This window comes from Microcaecilia unicolor, chromosome 3 (genome assembly GCF_901765095.1).
Source record: "Microcaecilia unicolor chromosome 3, aMicUni1.1, whole genome shotgun sequence".
Classification (NCBI taxonomy): Eukaryota; Metazoa; Chordata; class Amphibia; order Gymnophiona; family Siphonopidae; genus Microcaecilia; species Microcaecilia unicolor.
Genome location: NC_044033.1, coordinates 15141713 through 15168988, shown reverse-complemented (window position 1 = coordinate 15168988; position 27276 = coordinate 15141713). Strand labels below are relative to the sequence as shown.

Below are 27276 nucleotides of genomic sequence, written 5' to 3'. Positions count from 1 at the left end.
TAAGTTATGTCCAATAAAAAAGGTATCATCTTATTTTCTTTTCCATGTTTTATTTTGTTTGATTTCTATTGATAACCTTAAGAGTGGACTAACACGGCTACCACACTCCTGCCTTTTTCAAGAAATTCACCCAAGGCAATTTACAGGAAGTCTAAACTGGACTGGCAATAAACAATTAAACCAATAAAATATTCACATAACAGTACACAGTATGTTACTTACAATGTCAACACAATACACATTAGAACATCTGAACACAGCAAAGGGGAGAAGCCAAGATGGAAAGTAGAGACAGATAAGACAGAGTAACAGGAGCTGGATAGAAGATAAGGGTGACTCACTTAAGATAAAATTGAACATGAAGTGAGGAAAGGTGCATGACAATGAACTCAGCTAAAGTGAGAGTGAATAAGCAAATCCTGTTACAGTAATGCAGCCGGTATTAATCCTTGTGTGTATGTGACTAGCTGGTTAGTTGCTTTGGAGGAAAGCCAGACGCTCACCCGGCAGTGTACCAAGCCTGAATTGCGCCCTGGGCGGCACACCCTGTGGTACCCCTGTCCCACCCATTGCAGCCAAGAAGATGAGAGAACAGAGAGGGAGCAGTTTTGTCGCCCCCTACCTTGCGACCTGTGCAACCGCCCTGCTTTCACAGCTGTTGACACGGCCCTGCTTTCACCCGCTTCCTGAAGTAGAGTCTTGCTCCGGAGAGGGCTGGTTAACAGGTGTCACATTGTGTCATTTCCTTTGGAGAGGGTGTAGTTAATGATATTCATTGGGAGGACTTTAACGACCTTGGAAGTGTGTAGAGGGAGATCCTCTGCTTCTCCCTTTTGCTGTCTTTTAAGATATTTTAATGTGTATTGTGTATTTAATAGTATAGCATACTGTGTACTATTACGCGAGTATTTTACTGGTGTAATTGTTTATTACTAAAGTCCGGGTTAGACTTGCTTAAATTGCCTTGGGTGAATTTCTTCAAAAAGGCGGTAAATGAATACACAAATACATGTATACTTACAATACAAAAGAATATATATATATATTTTAGTGTCATCTCAGTAACAGCGACAAAAACTTCCTCCACTACCAGGCACTCTGAAATAACATGCCAGGCCGTGTCCTCCTCTTTTGCCAGGTGGGATACTTTAGAGACCCTGCGATTCAAATTCTGCAGTGGGAGCCATTGGTTATAGTGCTGCCGCGGTGGGTGGTCAGGCAGGCTTTTGGTGCTCTTGGGCTTTGGCACCTTGAGCCAGAGCCTCACCTGGTTCATGCCTTAAGCCAACCCCGATCATGTCACTTACAACCTTCTATCAATTGCGCTGCAGTATTGTCAATCGATTAGAGCTGGTGCAAGCATAATTAACTGTAACCTTAAACTTTATTCAACATAATTCTCTAAACATGTAAACTTTTACTTCAAATAGTAACTAGTTCAGTGATATTTTTTTTCCTTTTATAACATGGAACATAATTACGTCTCTTCAGGTTTCTTCTTCATTTACCAATCCCTTTGCAGCCGCACCAGTTTAGAGTAATGGAGAGCTTCCTAGTATTATTGAATCATGACATTGGTTCAGGAGTAATTGTGAACTGGCTTCAGCACCGTATACACACTGTATGATGTTTTGGGATCCCAGTGATGGGAGCTGTGGTGGGGGGAGGGGAGGCATATGAATCAATGGCTTGTGTAGACAGTCCAGACCCTTAATGTGACCCGGGTCTCCCTCCCAGTACAGCGTCCTGGGGCGCCGACTAACGTTTTGGGTTGGGCACCCCTCTCCAGGACCAAAAACAAAATATTCAGGCAATTCAATCCACTCACACGGTGCTTGACTTTTTCGCACTCAAGCTTGAGAGTAGGCCAGGGCCGGACTTACTCCGGAAGGCCATAGGATATTAAGCCGGGCTTTACTGAGTACTCTTTGATAGTCCAGGAGCAAACGTTTCACTCTCACTTCAAAGAAATATTCGCCATTCCAAGGATTGTATTTTGTGTTCCAATATTTTTATTTGTTGTACAACAAAGTTGAACATAAAATAAACACCCAAGCCTAGAATAGCAAACATCACTGTCTGATTGAAATAAGTATGAACAAGACGATTGTACCATCAACCACATACTATCCATTTTCTCCCCAACCCTTCCCAACCCTCACTATTATCTACAACGCAACTCGATTGTCAAGGAAGTTACAAAGCATATCATGAGGAACCCACAGGAATGAAATACCATCCCCTTAGCAGTGCTCCCCGTTCCCAACCTTGACCCGATCAGCCAGATACTTGAGTCCTTCCCCACCTTTCTCCTCCCAACACACCCCTCCCCACTTCCACATCTCAAGTCCATAGTCTCCTTCCTCCCCAAGGATTGTATTTTATACAACACCAACTTTACTAAAGTTCTGCAACAGTCGGTCCAATTCCTTTTAAATTCAGTTTGTATTTCAACTCGATACAGATGCAAACACTACACGCATAGGCGCCCGGTATAAGAGGCTTAGAGAGGCTAAGCCTCCCCTGCTGTGCTCTGAGGGGTTTAAATTGTTGATTTACCTCCATCCTCACAGCAGGAGCTGCAGTGAAAGCCCTCTAGCCTTGTGTAACCAGTTGTAGAAATTGGTTTATAGTTTGTTTACCTTAGTGCTGGGAGAGTGGGGGGGGGGGGGGGGGAGGGGGGGGGGGTTGGCTGGAGGTGTCCTGGGTTGCCAGGGAGATATTTAACGAGGATGACTTTCCTGACCTGCACTGAGGACAGATAGCAGCAGAATCGGATACTGGTCCAGCATGATCAGAAAAAGTCACCAGACAACAAAGGTAGAAAAGATCATTTTATTTTCAGTATAGTGTTTGGAATATGTCCACTTTGAGAATCAGGTGCTCAACATTAAAAGTTTATATTTATTTACTTATTTATGGCATTTTATCCCACATTAAACATGAATTAGGGTGTTTTGTGGCTCTACATGAGAATTGTGATGATATGATCCCTTGTTTCATATTGTTGACGGTCTGCATTTTCCGTATGGGTGGTATATTGGTGTATTAGGTTCTGCCCAGTGTAATATTTATGGTACAGTAAGGTTCTGAGTGTGTTTTTGCACACAATTGTGCATAGTGTTTTGCAGTTGAGCGATTGTGCTTAGAATATGCTTTGAGCAACCACTTTATTCTTTGACATATGATACATATCTAATATCTAAATTTAATAAAAGGTATTAATTGTGACTTTTATTTTTATTTATTTATTTTTTTCTGCGTGTTATCAGACAATTATGGATTTAGGCTCCACCCCTGGCACCACCCTTAACCCCACCCCCTTTAGCCTCCCCAAACAGTTGGGCCACCGACCGCCTATGACTACACGTCTACATCCGAACTCAGGGATATGGCATATCTTCTCAGGTTTCATTTATAATCCTACAGTACGTACATATGAACAGCTCCTCCTGTCCATATCCATCCCTTCTGGGTGAGACAACCTAAGGCTGTGCCTGCAGCAGGTTTTGTAGCAAACAGATCTTCCTTTTGGACCAGACTTCCCTGTCTGTCCACACTCTCATTCAAAGGAGTACCTCTCCTGGCTACCACCTTTGGTTCCGAACAGCCTCTTTCCTGTGCCTGCTCCCAGGTTGGGATCCCCTGTTTCCCACCTAGAGCAGTTCTCCACTTCACGGTCAATGCTTTACTGGCTGAAAACCTTCCTCTTTGGTCAGCCTTAGTTTCTTGAACTCATCCAGGACTCCTCCCTCTTCTCAAGGGTCCCTGCGGAGCTACAGGCACTCAAAGACCTTGTGCTGTCCCCAACAACATTATGTATAAACTATAAACTCCTCCCCTACTGTCATTCAACAACCAGGAACATTTCCCTCTGCAGCTTATCCAGGAACCCACCACCCCCTTGGGCTGGATCCTTTACCACCTACAACCTCAGAACCCTCCCCTCAGTAAATCTGGAGAGTTCTCTCGTGATCTTCATTATAATGGGGGATTACACTTAGAAGGCCTGATGGCTTGGGGATGCCTCAAAAAGTGCAAAAACTCGGGTTAATGAAGTTGCATGGAAATACATTTTAAATAAATTTGGAGGAAATATTGTAACCAGCAGTTTGAAAAATATACTTTTTTTAAAAATTAATTTAACTTACCAGGAAGCAGGGGGTCCTGGGGCCGTGTCTGTGGCCAGTTGCTTTTTGTCGCCGGTGCTGGGGTTTGCAGGGAGCCCCGGAGACATTTTGGGGCCTCCAGGAGGAGGTCACATCTAGCATGATCATCTGCAATGCTGCCAGGCTGAGAAATTAGGTTCTCGGGGATGAGCGTGAAGAGAAAAATGACCGGTCTGGGCCTGGTCCGTCTCAGGAGCATGCGTGACTTCTCACTCATGCGCAGTCATGCTCCAGAGATGCCACTAGCCACAAACTGTAGCCGGGGCCTTGATTTTTGGGCCTGCCGGATTTAGTTCTGCGGTTTTCGCAGTCTTTTTCTTGTGGTCACTGGGGTCTATCGGGGCCCAGTTTGATAGTGAGGGTCAGCTGAGGAGCCTCTGTGGAACACGGTAAGGGGTCTGGTGACCCAAAGATTTGCTTTATTTCTTTTTAAAATGTTGGTTTTGGTCCCGGTGGGCTGGAGTGTAAAGGGTTAATTTTTGGGGGTAACTTGATTGTAGTTATGGATTCCTGAGAACCTCTTGGGGTGGGTGAATACCAAGAAAGTTTTGGCAACAGTCATTTTTTGGGTTAAAAGTGAAGGTTCTATGTTGGGGCAATTTTGAGGGTTAAAAATGGTTTCTGTGAGCAGAAGTCGCTCAGGGGTGTACATGGGGTGATGTTAATGTTTTTTAGAGTAGATTTATAAAAAACTAGTAAAACATGCCCGTTTCTGGAGCAAATGAAACGGGCGCTAGCAAGGTTTTCCTGCCGAACCCCCCCTCCCTACCCACCCCTTCGGCGTTGTGAAGCCACTCACCGCCGTTGCTCCGCACCTCATCAACGCACGCCACCTTCATCCACTGACGCCATTGCTCCGCCCTCGACGTCATCACGTTTGACGCGAGGGCGGGGCCCAGACACAGTGATTTCGGTGGCTTCACCACCACGAACCCTTCGAACCCGAAGGAAGTGCCTGCAGGAAGTGACACTGACGTCAGTGTCCTCAGAACGTTGAGGGTGAGTTTTTTATTATATAGGATTACTATTCTACCTATGAAAAGTTATTCCATTCTTATACTTCCTCTTTGTACATCTGTATGCTGCACAAGCCAGCATGTTTCAGAATATGTGAGATTAAATAAAAAATGCTACCGACGATAAAGAATGACAACTCGGATGCAGCAGCTCATAGGTTTGCTTGCTTTGTTTTGAATGGGAAGGGAATCAGAGACTACTGACCTATTGGCTCCAATTTTTTGACTTTATCCCAGCTGCTGTTTTCATCCAACCACCTTAGCTGTCGGCCGTGACAAAAAAAAAATCCAAGTGTGTGGCCAAAGCAGCCTTCAGGCTTGCGCTGTCGGCTCTGCTGGGGTCCTCTACCCCCCGCTAACGTCAACTTTCAGTTCCGAGGGCAGAGGACCGGCAGAACTAACAGCAAATGGTTGAAGGCTGCTGCAGCCTGCACTTGCTTTCCTGTTGTTGTTTTTCTGCCGCTGCTGTGTGCAGTAGTGGTTCAATCGGCAGGGAGGTCGGGATTTGCCACGGCACCCCAAAGAAGTCGCTGTGGTGCACCAGGGTGCCGGGACGCACAGTTTGGGAAACACTGTCCTACAGACATCCCCTCCTTAAGCTGCTTCCAGGGCATTGTCTACCCCTGAAAAAGCATGTTGAAAAAAGTTACTCCTCTGCTCCAGCAGTAGCCAGACACCCAATTTTGGGTGGTGGGCCTGAGACCAAAGCGGGTGGGCACAAAAACCCCACCCCCAGTCTGACATTGCTTCCTCCCCTCCCTCAAGCCCCTGCTACATTTTAAATCCTCTTCTTCACCAGCAGCAAGCAGTACATAAGCACTGCCATACCGGGAAAAGACCAAGGGTCCATCAAGCCCAGCATCCTGTCTCCGACAGCGGCCAATCCAGGCTTCAAGAACCTGGCAACCCCCTCCCCCCTTCCCAAAAAAAAGAAACTTAATCTCTCTATATAAAAGGCAACACCAACATTCTATGAAGCCTCCAGACGGAAGTGTGAAGGAGGAGAGATATCCGGTTTCCCCATGAGTTTCTGCCCCACCCTCTCTGTAACACAAACAGTCAGTGAAGGAAAACAGCAGAGCAAATCGCTGGCTCTGTAACAGTGAAGGACTCAGAGGGGGGAGGGGAGAGAGGGCAGAGGGCAGGGACACACACACTCCCACATGCACACAGAAGAAAACAGTGCTAGCCCCCCGTTTCATTTGCATCAGAAACGGGGCTTTTTTACTAGTTCTTAATAATGTTCAATGGACTTTTCCCTCAGGAATCTGTCCAAACCCCCTTTAAATTCCGTAAGGCCAGCTGCTGTCACTACATTTTCCGGCAACGAGTTCTAGAGTCCAATTACTACTACTACTATTACTATTTAGCATTTCTATAGCGCTACAAGGCATACGCAGCGCTGCACAAACATAGAAGAAAGACAGTCCCTGCTCAAAGAGCTTACAATCTAGTAGACAAAAAATAAATAAAGTAAGCAAATCAAATCAATTAATGTGAATGGGAAGGAAGAGAGGAGGGTAGGTGGAGGCGAGTGGTTACAAGTCAAAAGCAATGTTAAAGAGGTGGACTTTCACGCTGAGTAAAGAAAAACCTTCTCCTGTTTGTTTTAAATCTACCATATTCTAGCTTCATCTTGTGTCCCCCGGTTTTGTTGTTGTTTGAAAGTGTAAACATAGTAACATAGTAGATGACAGCAGAAAAAGACCTGCATGATCCATCCAGTCTGCTCAACAAGATAAACTCATATGTGTATACCTTACCTTGATTTGTACCTGCCTTTTTCAGGGCACAGACCATACAAGTCTGCCCAGCAGTATTTCCCGCCTCCCAACCACCAGTCCCGCCTCCCATCACCGGCTCTTCACATCTGTCCGCTCTACTCCGCTCATTATCTTGTAGACTTCTATCATATCACCCCTCAGCCACCTTTTCTCCAAGCTGAAGAGCCCTAACCTTCTCAGCCTTTCCCCATAGGGAAGTCGTTCCATTCCCTTTATCATTTTCGTCGCCCTTCTCTGCACCTTCTCTAATTCCTTTATATCTTTTTTGAGATGCGGCGACCAGAATTGGACACAATATTCTAGGTGGGGTCACACCATGGAGCGATACAACGGCATTATAACATCCCTGTGTTTGTTTTCCATCACTTTCCTAATAATACTCAACATTCTGTGAACTTTCTTAGCCGCCGCAGCACACTCGCTGCTCAAGCCGACCCTGGGCCTTCCTTATGACAGAACTTGAACAGGAAGATGCATCAGAGGGAAGGCTTGGGGCATGCATGAGCAGTAGGTATGAATACCTGCTCACTGCCAGTGAAGAAGAGAAAGATTTATAAGGTAACGGGGGATTGGAGGAGTGCAGTTAAGACACCACCCCCCCCCCCCCCCCCCCCCGATTTGTGGGGTGAAGAAAGGATGCTGAGCGTCTTCGACTGGCAGGGCTTCAGAATCCCCCAAGCCACATCGCTGCTGGGTGAGCCTGAATTCAAAGTGGGGTGGCCTGTGCCCACTCGAGACTACGCCACTGGCCTATGGCCAAAAGCAGCATCGAGAAGGCCTCAACCATCCCTTCCCCCACCTCCCCCACGGAAATAAACCTCCAGTGCTTGATCTGCCTTGGTGTCTCTTGACAGAGAAATTCCATTCCCAGGCACACCTGGATGTGTCACCACCCTTTGTTTTCCTATATTATGTATTTGCTTTGCCTCCCGGCACCTGCTATTAATCTCCGTTGCAGATGAAAATTTTGGAAACAGAACTGTGTTTCCTTCAGAAGAGCTGGCTGAGGACTGCAGACTAACCCCTCCCCCCTTTTCTTCACCAGTGGTGGTCACAGTAGTCCTAGCCCCTTGCTAATTGTATTTACTACTATAAATCACTTCTATAGTGCTACCAGTCCTACGCAGCATTTTACAATTGAACATGAAGAAGACAGTCCCTGCTCAAAAGAGCTTACAATCTAAACTATTTATTTGTTTATTAGGATTTATTAAGCGCTTTTATGAAAAGATTCACCCAAGGCAGTAATACGTGCAGGAAAGTCCCGGTGAAAGACTGGAAACACACAGCAACATGCAATATTTCCCTGTCCATTTTGCAGTACCACCAGTGATCTCTGAGAGCTTCCCCCAGACCACCCTAAAATGCCAATCTCTGCAGTATCATAAGAACATAAGTATAGCCATACTTGGTCAGACCAGTGGTCCATCTAGCCCAGTATCCTGCTTCCAACAGGGGCCAATCCAGGTCACAAGTACCTGGCAGAAACCCGAAGAGTAGCAACATTCCATGCTACCGATCCCAGGGCAAGCAGTGGCTTTCCCATGTCTGTCTCAATAGCAGACTATGGTCTTTTCCTCCAGGAGCTTGTGAAACCTTTTTTAAACCCAGATACACTAATTGCAGTACCCACATCCTCTGGCAATGAGTTCTGGAGACGTGACAGGTCCCCAAACCAAAGCCTCGATTTTTGGGCCTGCTGGCTTTAGTTCCGTGGTTTTTCCAAGTCTTTTTCCTGTAGTTGCTGGGGTCCATTGGGACCCAGTTTCATGGTGGGGGGGGGGGGGGGGGGTTATCTGAGGAGCCTCTGAGGAACACGGTAAGGGGTCTGGTGGCCAAAAAATTTGCTTTAGTTCTTTAAAAAATGTTATTTTTGGTCCCAGTAGGCTGGGGAGTAAAGGGTTAATTTATTGGGTAACCTGATTGTAGTTATGGGTGTCTGAGAACCTCTTCGGGTGGGTGAACATAAAAAAGGGTTTGGCAAAAATCATTTTTTTGGGTACAAAAAAAGGTTTCTGTGAGCGGGGGTCGCTCAGGGGTGTACGTGGGGTGACGTTAATGTTTTTTAGAGTGGACGTCTGTGGTTCCATGGGGATTTGGGGGGTATTTTAGGACAAAATGCTGGGAACGTCTTTATTTGTAGAATAAAATTTGTGAGAACATTATGGTACATGTCGTTCGATGGATTTTAGGGATACTGGTCATTTTGAGTGACTATTGTAGTAATTTCGGTGTAGTTTTATTAAAACCTTAATTTTCCCATAATATCCTATGGGGAACATTATTCTCAAAATGGAGACTGTACTTGTTCAAAAAAGGATCCATGAGCAGGGTTGCCGGGTTGAAAAAAGTTTCCCCACACAAACGAGCCCAAAACCCACACAAAGTTAAACCCTGCCCCTGACGTCATCAACCCCGCCCCCGACGTCACTAACCCCGCCCCTGCCGTAGACGCCGGCGTCACTAACCCCGCCCTGACGTCACTAACCTCGCCCCTGACATTGTTAACCCAGCGTCTGCGGGGCTTCTAATGGACCAAATTGGACCAATAGAAGCTCCAGAAAACCGCCCAATCACCGCAACGCGGCTTTTTAAAAGCCGCCCAATTTCCCGCAGTCGGCAAAAATTGCCCGCAACGGGCCGCGGAAAGCCGCCCAATTGGGTGGGAAAACCGCAGACCTGGCAATCTTGTCCATGAGCCCAAAAAAAAAAGTTAAGGATTCCGGTCAAGGTGTGTAATTGGCTGTTTCTTGTCAGATGACCAAGCTCAGACCATGTTGCCTAGGGAACGGTTCCTTTGACTGTTGGGCAGAAGCAGTGTTGCCAGGGGGGCGGTTTTACCGCCCAATTGGGCGGTTTTCCGCGACCCGCCGCAGGAAATTTTTGCCCGCGGCGGGTCGCGGTTTTTTGGGCTTCTTTTTTTTTTTTTTTCTTTTCCTCGGTTTTTCGGGCGGTTTTTTCGGCCGCGGGGGGCGGGGTTAGTGACGTTTTGGGCGGGGTTAGTGACGTGTTGGGCGGGGCCGGTGACGGGGGAGGCGGGGACGGCGGGGGCGGGGTTGATGACGGCGGGGGCGGGGGTGATGACGCGGGGGTGGGGGTGTCAGGGGCGGGGTTTGAGTTTGGGCGGGTTTTGGGCTGGATTTGGGCTCGTTTGGGTGGGAAAAAAATTTTCCACCTGGCAACACTGGGCAGAAGAGCTGAAGATTTCAGAAAGGACATGTGCTCTGTGTGTGTGAAAGAATTTTAGTACAGCAAGCCATTTTAAATGGTTTTAAACCAGGGGTGTAGCCAGACAGCCAATTTTGGTTGGGCCTGAGTCCAAGGTGGGTGGGCACAGAATTCATGCTTCCCTCTCCCTAGCCCCCCTCTGCTCTGATTTGCTCTGCTCTCTGCTCTTTGTCCTTCCCTCCACCTGCAAGCCCAAAATATTAAATACCTGAGCAAGAAGGGATCTAAAAAAAAACCCCGTCAGCTGAAGATTTCCTCCTGCTCAGGCAGTCAAAATACGAAAGTGCTAAACCCCTAAGAGAAAGGCTGCACTGGCTTCCAGTTAGAGAACGTACTGTGTTCAAGGTCTGCACGCTGGTTCATAAAATCATTCATGGAGATGCGCCGGCCTACATGTCAGACCTTATTGACTTACCACTTAGGAATGCTAAAAGATCTGCACGTACATTCCTAAATCTCCACTTCCCAAGCAGTAAAGGTCTTCTTGCTCTACTTATTCAGTCGTTGGGTATCAGTTTCTAGTCATATGCCGATGATTTTCTTCTGATCCACTATGTAAAACCGTTAGATATTGAATTTACACAAATTCAGAATGGCCTTAAAGAAATAGCTAGCTGGCTTAAAAGACATCATCTAGTCTTGAACCCAGACTAGATCGTCACATCGTGGATCACAGGACGTGATATTGCCCCGGTTGTTATACCTATCTTATTTGATAAACCGATACCAACAGTACAATCCTTTAAATATTTAGGAGTTATTATCGACTCAGCCTTATCTTTTAATGAACAAATATGTATGGTAGTCAAGAACCCTTTCTATCATCTTCGAAGATTACGTTCAATTAGAAACATCTCTCTATATAAAAGGCAACCCCAACGTTCTGAAGCCTCCACGGAAGTTGAGGTGCCCGAGATATCCGGTGTGCCCTGGACTGTCTGCACCGCCCTCGCGTCAAAACGTCATGACGTCGAGGGCGGAGCTATAACACTCGAGGCCCGAAACCGAAACGCCACAGGCACGGCCACGGAGGCGCAGCAAACAAAAAAAAAACCAAAACCCTACCCACACACAGTGACGCGAACACCGAACAAGGCAAGTAGCTCGGAGGGAGGGGGGCCCTTGCTAGCGCCCGTTTCATTGCGCTCAGAAACGGGCATTTATTCCTAGTAATTGATAAAGCTTCACTATGCACACTAACACATGCGTATATCACAACACCCTGGACTATTGTAACATCACTTATGCAGGGCTAACTAAAATAAACATTAAAACGTTTACAGATGATACAGAACACTGCACTCGTGTCATCTGTAGAGCTTCAAAATACGATAGAATTTCGCCACTTTTGCTCCAACTTCACTGGCTTCCAGTAGAAGCCAGAATAAAATTTAAAATCCTTACATTGATTCATAAAGCACTATATTTATTAATTCCATCATGTCTATCAAATGTTATCCTGCCGTACTCGCCTAGGCGAACCCTTCGTTCACTTACAGACAACCCGATTGATTATCCCATCACCACAGAAGGCTAATGTTTGTACGTTTGGGAAGCTTGCCAGGTGCCCTTGGCCTGGATTGGCCGCTGTCGTGGACAGGATGCTGGGCTCGATGGACCCTTGGTCTTTTCCCAGTGTGGCATTACTTATGTACTTATGTCCTCTACTTGTCTCACTTTTATTACATTGAGCAGTGATTTAACCTATTGTGATGTCATAGTGGCTCATTCCACCAATAAGAGCCAACCTCATTAGTGATGTCACAATGGCTTGATTGTATAGAATGTTTGTACGTTTGGGAAGCTCGCCAGGTGCCCTTGGCCTGGATTGGCCGCTGTCGTGGACAGGATGCTGGGCTCGATGGACCCTTGGTCTTTTCTCAGTGTGGCATTACTTATGTACTTATGTAGTTAGTGAATGGAGGGTTTGATAAGGTATATAGGGAACAATCTAAGAAGCCAAGTAAGAAGGGATAGCCAGATCCGGTGGTGGGAGGTGGGACTGGTGGTTGGGAGGCGGGGAATAGTGGGGCAGGCTTATACGGTCTGTGCCAGAGCCGGTGGTGGAAGGCGGGGCTGGTGGTTGGGGGGCGGGGATAGTGCTGGGCAGAATTATACGGTCTGTGCCCTGAAAAAGACAGGTACAAATCAAGGTAAGGTATACACATGACTTTATCTTGTTGGGCAGACTGGATGGACCGTGCGGGTCTTTTTCTGCCGTCATCTACTATGTTACTAGAAACTCAGCTTTCTTTTTTCTGGCCCCCTCTCTTTGGAATTGTCTCCCAAAATATCTTAGACTGGAAGAGTCCTACATTCAATTTTGAAAAATTTTGAAAACATATTTATTCCAGGATACGTTTGAAAATAATCTGTGATAAAAGGCAATATTAGGTAGGTAGCATTGAATGTGCAGTACAACTATATGTTATCCATGTATTCGTTATGAATGACTGTTCAGTAAGAATTGGTGTCTTCTATCTTTGTAAGAATGGTTGTTTTAGTTTGCTTTCCTATAAATTCGACGGAGTTCTTTTGTGTTAGTTTTTGTTTTGATTTTATATTAACATATAAACCGTTTTTGTTTTGTAACCACAATTTGAAACGGTATAGTAAAATGAATAAACAATAAAATACAGACTAATACATGCGTCCAGCTTTTCCTATATGAGCACGCAGCTGTGGAATGCATTGCCACTTGACCTGAAAACTATTTACGAGGTAATCAACTTTCGAAAATCATTAAAGACTTATCTTTTCAACAAGGCATATCATAATGATCAATAATGGAAATTCTATCGCATCACAACTTGCCTGTTACCCAGTGGCGTTCCTTGCCTGGATGGCACCCTGGGCGGAGCGCCGATGCGCCCCCCCTCCCCCGGGAGCAGCGTGCCCCCCCCCCCACTAAATTACACCTTCCCCCCCTCCGGTGAAATGACACCCCCCCCCCCGGATGCAGGCTGCTGGGTGGGTGGGGGGGGGGGTGCTGCGGCGTGCGCCTGCTCCGAGTTCGCTAAACTTCTTTGCTCGTTCGCTACAGCTCCCTCTACCCCGGAACAGGAAGTAACCTGTTCCGGGGCAGAGGGAGCTGCAGCGAATGAGCAAAGAAGTTTAGCGAACTCGGAGCAGGCGCGCGCCGCGGCACCCCCCCAGCGGCGTGCACCCGGGGCGGACTGCCCCCACCGCCCCCCCCCCCTTGGTAGGCCACTGCTGTTACCCTGACTGTTTTCTCATATACCGAATAGCTTAATTCTAATACGTTATACTTGCTCTTTATGCAATACCAATTGTTTCTTTACTCTTGAATGGCGAATGCCATGATGGAATACTGTAAGCCACATTGAGCCTGCAAATGGGTGGGGAAATGTGGGATACAAATGCAACAAATAAATAATTGAGCTTCTGGAAACTGAGCAAGTTTGCATAGAGAGTCTGCAACAGCTGCATGAGGGAGCCTAGAAATTGTGGAAACAGAAAGACAGACTTGTGATCAACATGCAAAATACTTTATGATTTATTCAAACTTTCTGGACTGCTCAAGCTGCCTTGACAGAACAAAGCAGTGTACAGTCTAATAAACAGGAAAGGAACGCTGTTAATGACAGGAAAGGTAAACACTCCCACAATGAAAGAAAAAAACACAGAAAAGGAAGCCGAAGGAGAAACCAAGTAGGATAAAGGAAAAGTAGAGGATCTCTAGTTGATGAATTGCACTGAATTAGACACTTCAAATGCCAGCCTAAGCAGCCAAGCCTTCAGATCAGCTTTGAAAATCTTGAGGGAGGATTCTGCGCGGAGTGGGTGGGGAAGATTGTTCCAAGTGTGGGGAGATCGAAAGAAGAAGGCGCAAACACCTAGTGGATTTGTAATGGGTGAGCTTTGGACCAGGAAGAACAAGCCAATGAGCATCGAGGGAGCGGAGCACCCGTGTAGGGGAATATGGCAGGGGTGTAGCCAGACAACAGATTTTGGGTGGGCCTAGGCAAGAATTGGGTGGGCACCAAGTGTTATCCCCCCCCCCCCCCAAAAAAAATTATTCAGCTGGTGGGAAAACGCTTCTTTCCACCTTGGCAGCAGGCATGCACTGAAAACTGAGCATGCACAGGTGCCGGTGTCGTGGAGAGTAGCGTTTTTGTTACCATCAGGGGGAAATCTTCAGCTGGCGGAGCTTGGGATTCCCACCAGTTACCACTAAACATGTTCTACTGTTGGGTGGGCCTGAGCGATAAATGGGTGGGCCCTGGCCCACCCAAGCCCACCTGTGGCTACGCCACTGGAATATGGAATAGTCCAGTAGCTACACCCTAAGGGCATTTAAAGTTAAAAGAGTTACTTTGCAAGTTATCCGATACTCCATAGGTAACCAGTGATGTTTAAAAGCAACGGGCATGACAAAGAAGACGAATAGCGGTGTTCTGAAGGGACTGAAGTTTTGGTTTTTTTTTTAATGATGAAAATAACCGGTTAGCACTGAACTGTAAACCGGCTATTTTGGGGGTGTTCTGGGAACAGAGTCAGCACTTGGTCGGTTAAGTGCCGATATTCAGCACTTAACTGGCTAGGTTAACCGCATAAAAGTCACTCCTATCGTTATGTGGTGGCCCATAGCCGGTTAAGTGCTGAGTATCGCACGTAACAGAAATTCAATTCCAAAGCCCAGTCATGACCCAGTGTTGAGTTTCCAGGTTCAAGGCCAGCAACAGTCAGCAAAACGCTGATTGCCACCGGCTGAATATTCGGTCCAACATGTTTTGCTGCTTAGCTGCTGTTTCTCCTCTTTCTCTCAGGATAGTAACATAGTAGATGATGGCAGAAAAAGACCTGCACGGTCCATCCAGTCTGCCCAACAAGATAATTCATATTTGCTACTTTTTGTGTATACCTTACCTTGATTTGTACCTGTGCTCTTCAGGGCACAGACCGTATAAGTCTGCCCAGCACTATCCCTGCCTCCCAACCTCCAGACCCGCCTCCCCCTACCGGCTCTGCTATCCAATCTCGGTTAAGCTCCTGAGGATCCATTCCTTCCGAACAGGATTCCTTTATGTTTATCCCACGCATGTTTGAATTCCTTTACCGTTTCAAGTTTTTCCTGCTCGTTCTTTTGTGGGAAGTCTGCTTTTCTCTGAACCTGATATCTTTGTATTTTGCACAGTCCAATCGGAAACACGTTTCTGTTTCTCCAGTAGTGCACTGCATGCAGCGTCTGGCTCCTTGAGGTTTCCAGTTCAGTCTATCTATTTTTTGTCTGCCTCTTTCTAGAAATTTCTACTCTGTGTGCTAACTGATTCTGTGTTTGCTGAGGGTCTGTGTGCTTTGTGTGTTTCACCGAGGTCAGGTGTTGTGTCTTTCTGTGCAGAGTCAGTAGCAGTTAAGCTTCTGGGTTTTTTTTTTCCATAAGACGTGCATTGATGTTCAGGGAAGCATCGCGCTGTTTGCGCTGCCTGCTTTTCAGAGGCATTGTTGATTTTAGAGGGTAGGTTTGCTAGGTATGAATTGAATGTTTTTTTTCTCCCAGGGTTTTGTGTCAGTTCACAGGGTGCGTGGTAGTTGAACTGTTACAGAAGTGACACTTCCTTTTGTATATTCTTTCTAGTACATGGGGAAACATCCGAATACTTATTTTATTTAGATTTTCCTCATGCCTTTTCAGTAGTAATTCAAGGTGAGTTACCTTCAGGTACACTGGGTATTTCCCTGTCCCAGGAGGGCTCACAATCTAAGTTTGTACCTGAGGCAATGGAGGGATAAGTGATTTGCCCAAGATCACAAGGAGCAGCAGTGGGAGTTGAACCAGTCACCTCTGGATTGTAAGACTGGTGCTCTAACCACTAGGCCACTCCTCCACTCCAGAATCTTGCTATTCTTTGAGATTCTGCATGGAATCTTGTCACTCTTTAAGATTCCAGAATCTTATTTATTTATTTAGAAGATTTTGCTCACACCTTTTTCAGTAGGAGCTCAAGCTGAGTTACATTCAGGTACTCTGGACATTTCTCTGTCCCAGGAGGACTCACAATCTAAGTTTGTACCTGAGGCAATGGAGGGTCAAGTGACTTGCCCAAGATCACAAGGAGCAGCAGTGGGATTTGACCCAGTCACCTCTGGATGTCAAGATTGGTGCTCTAACCGCTAGGCCGCTCCTCCACTCCACATTGCCAACATGGCAGATAAAGACTGAAGTGCCCTATCCTGTCTGCCCAGTGGAGTTGTCATCTTGGTAGATCTGCATACGAAATTGCCTGGTACAACCCAGAACCAGCTCTTGTCTTGCCAGCTCTTCCACCCAACCTCTTTTCTCAGATCTGTCTCCAAGACCAGAGTCCATCACAGTTTCGGCCTCCTCATGATTTTATCACACCACTCAATTAAGGGTTGTAATTGCTGGTTCATGCATTGGCCCTCTAGTATCTAATGTACTAGTAACATTTACTTATTTGGATTTTGCTCACACCTTCTTCAGTAGTAGCTCAAGGTGAGTCACATTCAAGTGCTACTATAAATCATTTACTACTATTATAAATCATTTCTATAGCGCTACCAGTCGTACGCAGCGCTTCACAATTGAACATGAAGAAAAGGCAGTCCCTGCTCAAAAGTACACTGGGCCGTTCTCTGTCTCTGGAGGGCTCACAATCTAACTTTGTACCTCAGGCAGTGAAGGGTTAAGTGACTTGCCCAAGATCACAAGGAGCAGCATTGGGATTTCAACCAGCAACCTCCTCGATTCTGTTCTGTTTGTGTTGTTGGGGTGTTTCTGTGCGTGCGAAGTATCTGTTTACAGAACTGGAGATGCAGGATTTCACAATACTTTGGGGTTAATGATAGACCCCCAGATCTCAGTGCCGTAAAATAGAATTCATTAAGTGATGTTATGGAATTATTTCAATTGTAGTTAAACGTGACACAAGTTAGAGGGAGAGGGTACAGTTTCAATCTGAGCGTCTGATCCTTAGCTCGCAGCCCAGTCCCTGATCCTTTTGTACCTATCTCCACCTCAATTAAGGAACGAGATGATAGGGTGCTCCCTGTCTCCTAGATCCATCACAGTCCCTTCCCCCCATGCTGGGCCTGCTCTATGGATTTGGATCTTCTCTTTTGGTCTTTGCCATTTGCTTTTGCTTGAGTTATACACTGTTCTGCATCTTTTGTACAAATGTGGCACCTACAGACTGTGGTCCCTCACAAGGTATGAATTCTCTGTTAGGAGACCTGGGGGTACAGCTTCCTGGGAGTTAGCACAGTTCAGCTGGTATTCAGGGTTCTGGGACAGGACCAGCTTGGACTTGGGAGGCTGTTGGCCCTGGGATCATTCCATCTGACACTTACTTCCACGAGCTCATAGTCTGGTCCAGGTCTAGACTAAGTTGACAAGGCAAAAATGAATCGATAAGGATGCACAGTATAAACAGTGGCGTACCAAGGGGGGGGGGGGCGGTGGGGGCGGTCCGCCCCGGGTGCATGCCGCTGGGGGGGGGGGGGGTGCCACACACCAGTCAGCGTCGTTCATTTCCATGCTCCCTCTGCCCCGGAACAGATGCCTGCAGGCTGGACCTATAATCCAGTGGCGTAGCAAGGGCGGGGCGGTGGGGGCGGTCCGTCTCGGGTGTCAATGGGTGGGGGGGTGCTCCATCCCCCCCCCCCCCGGCGCAGCGCCTCTCACTACCCCCGACAGTCCCCACCTGCCTACCAGCTGAGCTCCGGCCGGAACACCACTGAGTATAAAATAGTAAAAGTTACAATTTTTCTCCCATAGGTTGAGAAAAAGCTCAATACCAGAGAAAATCCTGGCTTCTTGTACTCCTCTCTCCGCGTCATGTTGTTTGAAGGTAGATTATAGCAGTGGCGTTCCGTGCTTGGCTGACACCCGGGGCGGATTGCCGCTGCGGGCACCCCCCCCCCCCGGGTGCAGTGCAACACAGCACCCCCCCCCCCCCGGTGTGGAACGGCACCCCCCCCGGCGTGGATCCTAACCCCCGCCCCCCCCCCGGCACAGCGCCTCTCACTCCCCCTGACAGTCCCCACCTGCCTACCAGCTGAGCGCCAGCCGGCACCTCCAATCTGCAGCGCTGCTGACTTTAAATGAAGAAAACCGCCGTCTCGTCGTTGGCCCTTCACTACTGAGTCCCGCCCTCTGATATAACTTCCTATTTCCTCGAGGGCGGGACTCAGTAGTGAAGGGCCAGGGGGGGTGCCCGCAGCGGCAATCCGCCCCGGGTGTCAGCCAAGCACGGAACGCCACTGCTATAATCTTCCTTCAAACAAGATGAAGCAGAGTACAAGAAGCCAGGATTTTCTCTGGTATTGGGCTTTTTCTCAACCTAGGGGAGAAAAATTGTAACTTTTACTATTTTATACTCAGTGGCGTTCCGGCCGGAGCTCAGCTGGTAGGCAGGTGGGGACTGTCGGGGGTAGTGAGAGGCGCTGCGCCGGGGGGGGGGGGGATGGAGCACCCCCCCCACCCATTGACACCCGGGACGGACCGCCCCCACCGCCCCGCCCTTGCTACGCCACTGGATTATAGGTCCAGCCTGCAGGCATCTCGTTCCTTAATCCCTGCCCTCTCTAGGGTCCAGCTCATGGGATCTTGCTGGGTATTTTTGGGATCTTGCCGGGTATTTGTGACCTGGATTGGCCACTGTTGGAAACAGGATGCTGGGCTTGATGGACCTTTGGTCTTTCCCAGTATGGCAACACTTAGGTACTTATGATGATCCTCTGAGTCCACCTGTTCTCTTCCAGGATCAGTGGGACTCCCTTGCTTCTCCTTATTTCAGAGACTACCTCATGCCCTGGCTCTGCAGTATATTCCAGTAATAGGGCAGTGACCCAGCCAGAGACATCAAACTGCCCTTCAGCTTCCATCAATCAGTTTCTCCTCCAGTTCGAGGTCTCTGGCTACCTACCCCACCGGTTAGGACAGCTCCATTACAATTAACAGTATCACTAGAGGTCTCAACTTCATGGTAGGTAAAAGCACAGGGAGTCTTTTCATAAAGAGATGTCTTTTCGTATAAGCCCAAAACGCCCTCTTGGTTGGGCACATGGAGTTTGTGTCTCTCATTATTCTGAGGGGCATTTTAGATTCACTTCCTTTTTCCAAATCAATCTCAGTTTCTCATAAATTTCCCTCACTACTAAACTATTCATTCTGGCTTATTTAAACAGTAACTGAGTCCTAAATCAACAACAAACACTAGCAATGCCATAACGCAGAAGAAAAAAAAATTCCCAATGCAGTTTCTCATTTTATCCAATCACAGAATAGTACTTCCTATCCATCCAATCCCAGTGCTGTTTCTCATTTTATTTTATCCAATCACAGTACTCTCTTCCTATCCATTCAATCACAATACAGTTTCTCATTTTATCTAATCGCAGTACAATTATTTTATCCCAGTCTCTTGCTCCAGAACAAAGTATCTTATATCACAGGGGAACTGCACTGTCTAGCTGGAGTGTTAGTAAGTCAGTAAACAATAAATGCAGAAGAACTTAAAAACAGAACCGAGATGTTTTGAAGTTAACTTATTAAAATGTAGTTAAACATTAAAAAAAGGTTTGGATGGCCTCCTAAAGGAGAAGTCGGTAGACCATTATTAAAATGGACTTGGGGAAAATCCACTGCTTACTTCTAGGGTAAGCAGTATAAAATGTACTTTTTGGGATCTTGCCAGGTATTTGTGACCTGGGTTGTCCACTGTTAGGGCCGCCGAGAGGGGGGAGGGCAGGGGGGGGGACAAAATTCCCCGAGTCCGGGCCTCTCCCCTCCACCTGAACCCTCCGTCCACCAGCGGACCGGGCCCCCCTGAATTCAAATCATAGAGCCTCACCTCGACCTCGCTCCGTGTGAAAGAAGCGCAACAGCGGCAGTCTGCAGATTGCCTCCCTTCAGGCCTTCCCTCCCTGTGTCCCGCCCTTGACTGACATAACTTGCGCAAAACAGTAAAATGACCAAACATAAATACAATGTGAGAGAAGCTTGAAAACAGCAAATTGAAACGTAATAATCGGAGTACCATGAAACAGGATCAAGAATATACACATTTAACAGCATTGGTATAATATGTGCAAATCTAGTTAGGATTTTAGATAGTGCTGGGGATTTGCTGGCTGTTGATGCAATAGTTCTACACAACTGGCTACGGTTGGGGGAGGGGGGGGGCAAGTTACTACACCAGGCTGGTGGCAGGAGTACCTGAGCCTGAATTGAATTATGTGTAATGACTGGGATTAGGAACCTGGGATGGATCCCTTGCTGAGTGGTGGGGCGTCTTGCAAGCTGTTCTTAAGAAATAGTCTTCCTAGTATGGCAGGCAGGGCCGAGAGATGCCATTGTTTGTGTTATTTGGCACAAGCTTGGCTCAGGTTCCCTGTTTGCCGTGATTTGTAATGTCAATTATTAAGTACCTACCCTTAAGAAAATCGCTGAAAACCCATCTATTCAAGGAAGCTTATCCAAACGCCACGACCTAACCCTACGATCCCACCTATTCATCACCTGATCCTGTAACAACGGCAATGACTCAGACCACGCCTCCCCTATTTTTCCCTATGCTTATCCTGGCCCGATTATCCCCTGATTATCTCAATCTAGCCTAGCACCTCTTCCTACCTCCTCGATTCCATCTCCCTTATAATATTACCTATCTTCACGTCCCCATCGCTCTGTTAAGCTTAGCCTGTTTTCTCTGCACTACACTTTGTAATTCCTATTACTCTGTAAGTTGCATTGAACCTGCTATGAGTGGGAAAGTGCGGGGTACAAATATAACAAATAAATATGTCATAAGAACATAAGGACAGCCTTACTGGGTCAGACAAATGGTTCCTGTAGCCCAGTATCCTGCTTCCAACAGTGGCCAATTCAGGATACAAGTCCTTGACAAAATCCCAAATAGTAGCAAGATTAATGCTACTGATCCCAGGGACAAGGAGTGGCTTCCCCCAATGTCCTTCTCAATAGCAAACTATGGACTTTTCCTCCAGGAACTTGCTCACACCTTTTTTAAATCCAGATACACCAACCGCTGTGACCACATCCTCCAGCAATGAGTTCTAGATCTTAGCTATTCTTTGAGTGAAGAAATATTTCCTCCTATTTGTTTTCATGTAATTTCATTTAGTGTCCCCTGGTCTTTGTACTTTCTGAAACAGAGAAAAATTGATTTACTTCTACCCACTCTGTACCACTCAGGATTTTGTAGACCTCAATCGTATCCCCCCCATAGCCATCTCTTTTCCAAGCTCAAGAGCCCTAACCTCTTCAGCCTTTCCTCATACGAGAGGAGTTCCATCCTCTTTATCATTTTGGTCGCTCGAATTTGAACCTTTTCTAATTCCGCTATATCTTTTTTTGAAATACGGTGACCAAGTTGTTACCATTGACTGCATGTTCTGTGGGCTTTGTATAGCCTGCCTGGTCCAGGGTGGGGGGGACAGAGTTGTGGAACAGGAAAGCGGGATTGCCGGGGCTGGGTCATGGTTTCACAGCTGCCTATGTTATTAGGCATAATATAGGAATGGATGTAATGGTCCATTGTTTTGTATGTTAACATTGTGTGATTCAGCTACGCTGTGCAGGGCCGCTCATGGGTTTTAATATAAACAAAATATTGGAAGACATCTTTTTCATACTTTTCAGTTTCAATCTTGAAAGAATTACCGTTGGAGCTAGATCCTATGTTACCTTTAGGAAAAATTTCAAAACTTATCTGTTTAAGAGGTTTTTGAATGTGTAGCACTGTAATATGAATTAGCATGTGAATAGACTTAGTCATTTTTAGGGTATTTTAAAATTATAATATTGTATGTTAGTCTACTTTGTTAAGGCTTTGTCAATTGTAAACCACTTAGGAGTTGTCCCAGCTGGCCTTCCGCCCGTTTGTGGGCGGCATCCCCCTAGTGGGGTCTGCCTCTTTCTCAACGCGGGCACTCGGCACATGCTTAGCCGAGATTGGGTGGCAGAGCCGGTGGGAGGAGGTGGGGCTAGTGGTTGGGAGGTGGGGCTAGTGCTGGGCAGACTTCTACGGTCTGTGCCCTGAAAATGGCAGATACAAATCAAGGTCAGGTATACATATAAAGTAGCACATATGAGTTTATCTTGTTGGGCAGACTGGATGGACCGTACAGGTCTTTCTCTGCCGTCATCTACTATGTTACCATGTTACTATGATCTAGAAATTTTGGGATTAGATTAGATGGAGGTGTTTTTCTCCCCCCCACAGTCCTCATTAGGGGTGGGGGGGAAGGGGTGTGTGTCTGTTGATTGGATGTTGCTGGGGGGGGGGGGATTTCTTGGAAGGGAGGGATACTCATAAAAATTTCAACAGGATGCAAGTTCTTTTAAGGTCCCATGGACTTGTTGATTACATCGTGGACTATCCATAGCTGTATAGATTTCTGAGTTGAAGACTGTGCAATTGTTTGGGTTGCTCCTTGCATTTTTGATTGTGTATTGTATCCTCTTGATGTATAAATAACATCAAACATATAAACGGCGAGTGACCGTGCTCACTCGCAAATGCACAGTAGACTTCCCTCTCTGTCCCGCCCCCGCGTCAATACGTGATGACGGGGGGGGGGCAGGACGGAGAGGGAAACCGCGAAGGGGAGGGAACCGCCGGAGTCGCCGCCGCCATCCCTCCACCCGGCCCGTCTCTTCGCTATTCAACTTACATCTCCGGAGCAGGCAGGTCAGCTGAGCTGCCGTTGGCCTTCCTTCCCTGCCTGTGTCCCGCCCTCGCCGACGTTACATCACACGAGGGCGGGACACAGGCAGAGAAGGAAGGCCGACGGGAGCTCAGCTGATCTGCCTGCTCCGGAGATGTAAGTTGAATAGCGAAGAGACGGGCCGGCGGCGACTCGGGGGGGTACCGGCAGCGGCGACCTCAGGGGGAGGGGGCAGCGGCAACCCAATAGCCCGTTTTAACGGACTCAACAGCTAGTATATATATAAAAAAGTTTAGATTAGGTGGGGGTAGGGGGGCAGGATTCCCCCGAACCCGGCTTCCAAAGGGGAATCCTGGCTTCTGGTGCCAGGCGGGCAGGCACGCATACACGGGCAGAAGAAGGCTGGATTAGTCTCCAGCTCTTTTGTGCCGGGCCCAGGACCCGGGTTATCACATTAACGCGTTAATTCTGCTCTACCACTACAGGTCATTCTTCTTGCCTCATCCCGCCTTCTGTGTGAAGTACTTCCTGTTTCCGCATAAGCAGGAGGGGACGAGGCAGGAAGACGGACCTGTGGCAGCAGAGCAGGGTACGCGTTAACCTGGGTCCCGGCACGCAGGAGCAGGAAAGAGAAGACAGACCGAGGGAGCAGACGCAGTAAGTGACAGTCAAACTGGGGTGTGGGGAGGTGCCTTAAGATTGTTTGCCCGGGCCCTGCCCCGTCTCTTGGCATCCTTCATGCAGTAGTCAAATTTGTTGGGGATACTACTTCTCTCTCGCTCTCTCTCGCTCTTTCTGCAGTTTAGAGTATTGCATGCTTCCTGTTAAACAGTATGTAAATAAAAGTGAGCTGTCTGTGTAGGTAGTTAAATTACAAAGAACCGAGATGATGCTGGATGGACAGTGATTTGCATGAGATGAGATGTGTGTTGTGTCAGGAGAGGGGAAGTGACCTGTGCCCTGTAACTTTGTTCCCTGCAGGATATCATTGAAGCTTACAAGACTGGAATCAACCTGCAGCAAAACGCCACTTCAGTGCTGGGGAAGTGGAAGTTTGCCGGTTCCTTTTTCTTCTGTGTCACTGTCGTCACCACCATTGGTGAGTGGCTGAGCTCTGCAAACTCTTTGTAATAAAATTCAAACTTCCAGACTACCCACGTTCATCAGGACCTGGTACTAGAGAATGACATGGGGACGGCACGGGGACAGAGCCTGAGGGGACGGGGACAGATCCTGTGGGGACGGGGCGGGGATCGGGACAGATCCTGCGGGGATGGGGGTCAGAGCCCATGGGGACGGGGGACAAAGTTTGTCCCCGTGTCATTTTCTACTTTGAAGTCTGTTAATAAACTGGACTGTTACTTACATTTGAGTGATGCATATGACAATATTTTCATTTTTTTGGGAAAATAAGCAAACACGCTGGCCACAACTAGCAAAATATGCGTGGGGGGATCCTGTACGTCCTGCTACCAGCACATCTTCTAAGGACTGTGGAAGACAGGAGAGCTAGACTGAACCCCGAGATTGTTTGATGACTTCTTATTCATCTGCATCTTAGGGCATATTTCTCTCCCACTAGGGTATACAGAATCTATATATATATATAAAAGGCAAGACCAACGTTCTGAAGCCTCCAGCCGGAAGTGTGAAGCGCCAGAGATATCCGGTTTCCCCATGAGTGAAGGAAAACAGCACAGCACGAAATCCCTCTCTCTGTAACAGTGAAGGACTCAGAGGGGGAGGGGAGAGAGATGCCCTCACTCTCTCTGTAACACAGAACAGCAGGAAACTTAACACTGAAGGACTGGACTCCAAGGGGGGAGGGAGAGAGGGCAGAGGGCAGATGGCAGGGACACACACACTCCCACATGCACACTCTGAAGAAAACCTTGCTAGCCCCCGTTTCATTTGCATCAGAAACGGGGCTTTTTTTACTAGTGGGTTATATTTTGTATCCCTGGACATTTTAACAGGGTGGTTTAGGATTGCTTGGGGCAGTAGAAGTCAGCTGTTGTTGGGGTTGGAAGGGTAGAGGGTGGGGGGAGGGTTATTATAGTTGCTCATTGTTATTATTGTTTTCTATTTCTGATTTATATTGTTCCTTTTTATACTTAAAAAAAAAAAGATCTCTCTATATAAAAGGCAACACCAACGTTCTATGAAGCCTCCAGCCGGAAGTGTGAAGGGGGCGAGATATCCGGTTTCCCTATGAGTGTCTGCCCCGCCCTCTCTGTAACACAGTCAGTGAAGGAAAACAGCAGAGCACGAAATCAAATCGCTGGCTCTGTAACAGTGAAGGACTCAGAGGGGGGAGGGGAGAGAGACCAGAGGGCAGGGACACACACACTCCCACATGCACACAGAAGAAAACATTGCTAGCCCCCGTTTCATTTGCATCAGAAACGGGGCTTTTTTACTAGTTTAAATATAAAATCATAAGTGTTTGAGGCTTCTGCAGATGAGGTCAGAGCCCACGGGGATGGGACTGGGACAGAACCTGTGGGGAACGGAGCGGGACGGAGGCAGGGTCTGCGGGGACACGAGGATGGAGACAAAGCCCGCGGATACGGGACAGGGATGGAGACAGAACCCACGGGGACAGGGCAGGGACGGTGACAGACTTTGTCCCTGTGTCATTCTCTACCTGGATCCCAGCAGAGACCTCTGCTTCCTTCTAGGGTACCTGCCTTCCCCTCTGTACCTGAAGATGAGGACAGAAAAGAAAAGGGAGGTGCACTCTTCTTCATTTCCCCCAGGGGGAGCACCTCAACGCTTGGTTTGCCTGAGCAGGGAAGGCAATGTGGTCCCGCTAGAAGCAGACCTCAGTGGAGTCTGGCGGATCAGCCACGGATTCAGCTTAAGATCTGAGAGGCTGCACAGGGAATAGGAAAGTTTATTTTGGAAGTGGGGTCATGTGTATTCAGAAGAGCTGAGGTTACACTCTTGCCTTCTTTGTACACACATTCTCCAGTCAGTGGACAATGGGACCAAGCCTGATAGATGTATTTAATCTCTATTTGTCCTCTCTTGTCTTGGTATGCTTGTATCGCTTTCTTTTCTTCTGCGTGTGACTTTATATGTGAATGGAATAGCTTAGCACTTTTCTGTCCACTTTTCTGAGTTTTTCTAGTTTTTTTACTGTTATTGTAAACTGCTTCAATTTGCATGCAACGAAAGCGGTATAATAAGATTAATAAATGATTAATAATGTCTTGCCTCTAGAGGGGCTTAGCACCCATAGAAAGGAAAATGTGGGGATGGGCTGGTTTTTTGTGGGACAGGTTCAAGTTTTTATCTGTGTGTCTGTTGGGCAGGATATGGGAACCTGAGCCCCAGCACTACCGGTGGTCAGATCTTCTGCATCTTCTATGCCCTGGTGGGGATCCCTCTCAATCTTATCCTGCTGAACCGCATTGGCCAGTGGATGTCCAGCTGGGTTCATCGCTGTTCCAGTGTACTGGGGAAGAGGCTGTCTCGGCCGGTAAGGAGCTGCCCTTCTCTCTTCCCTCCCCTCCTCCTGGTCCACCCCATTCTCTCTTCTCTCTCCCAGAGGCCATCCCCTCTCTTCCCTTCCCCTGGTATCACCTCCCTATTTCTCTTCCTCTGCTCTCACTTTTTCCTCCCTCCTTGATCAGCTTTCTCTCCTTCTCCCCCCCCCCCCCCCCCCCCCAGGGCCACCCTCTCCCTTTCCCAGAGCTGCCCAGATCCTACTGCATTCGCTATGTAAAACATGACTGCTTGGATACATACTCTTTCCATCCCTCTCTCTTCCTTCCCCGCTGCATATTTATCACCCGTCTCCTGCCCCAGTCCATGCATTCCCTTCTCCTCCTTGCCCCTTCAGTCATGCATGCTCCCTCTTCCTCCCCTCTCATGGATACAGATGCCCTTTCCTTCCTCCTCCTCCTCTTCCACTCAAGGGATAATGCTTCCCCACGTCCCAGGAAGTTCACAATGCCGCCTCTTTCTTCTCCTCTCTCCCCTGGACAGATGTACTGCTGTGTCTCTTCTTCTACCCCGGGAATACATGCTTCCTCCTCCACCCCCCCCCCCCAAGGGGCTCAGTGCCTCCTACTCCTCTTCCTCCTCCCCTCCCCCCAATGTGAACAATGTCTCCTCCTCATCCTCTGGACAGATGTGTTGTTGTGGGGATGCATGCTTCCTCCTCCTCCCCCCCCCCCCAATGTGAACAATGCCTCCCTCTCCGCCCCCCCCCCCCATCCTGATGTGAACAATGTCTCCTCCTCTGGACAGATGTGCTGTTGTGTCCTTTCCTAGGAATGCATGCTTCCTCCTGCCCCCCCCCCCCCCCGATGTGAACAATGCCTCCCTCTCCGCCCCCCCCCCCTCCATCCTGATGTGAACAATGTCTCCTCCTCTGGACAGATGTGCTGTTGTGTC

The 27276-nt window shown here is 47.7% G+C and overlaps 1 protein-coding gene across 1 annotated transcript in view; it reads left to right on the top strand.

The window, feature by feature from the left end:
• KCNK17 (potassium two pore domain channel subfamily K member 17) overlaps window positions 1-27276 on the top strand; it is a 64933-nt gene that overhangs the window by 21853 nt on the left and 15804 nt on the right. The window contains exons 2-3 of the mRNA XM_030199258.1: window positions 23854-23971; window positions 26190-26356. Of these exons, the coding sequence (XP_030055118.1) occupies window positions 23854-23971; window positions 26190-26356 (285 nt within the window). The remainder of the gene's footprint in view (window positions 1-23853; window positions 23972-26189; window positions 26357-27276) is intronic.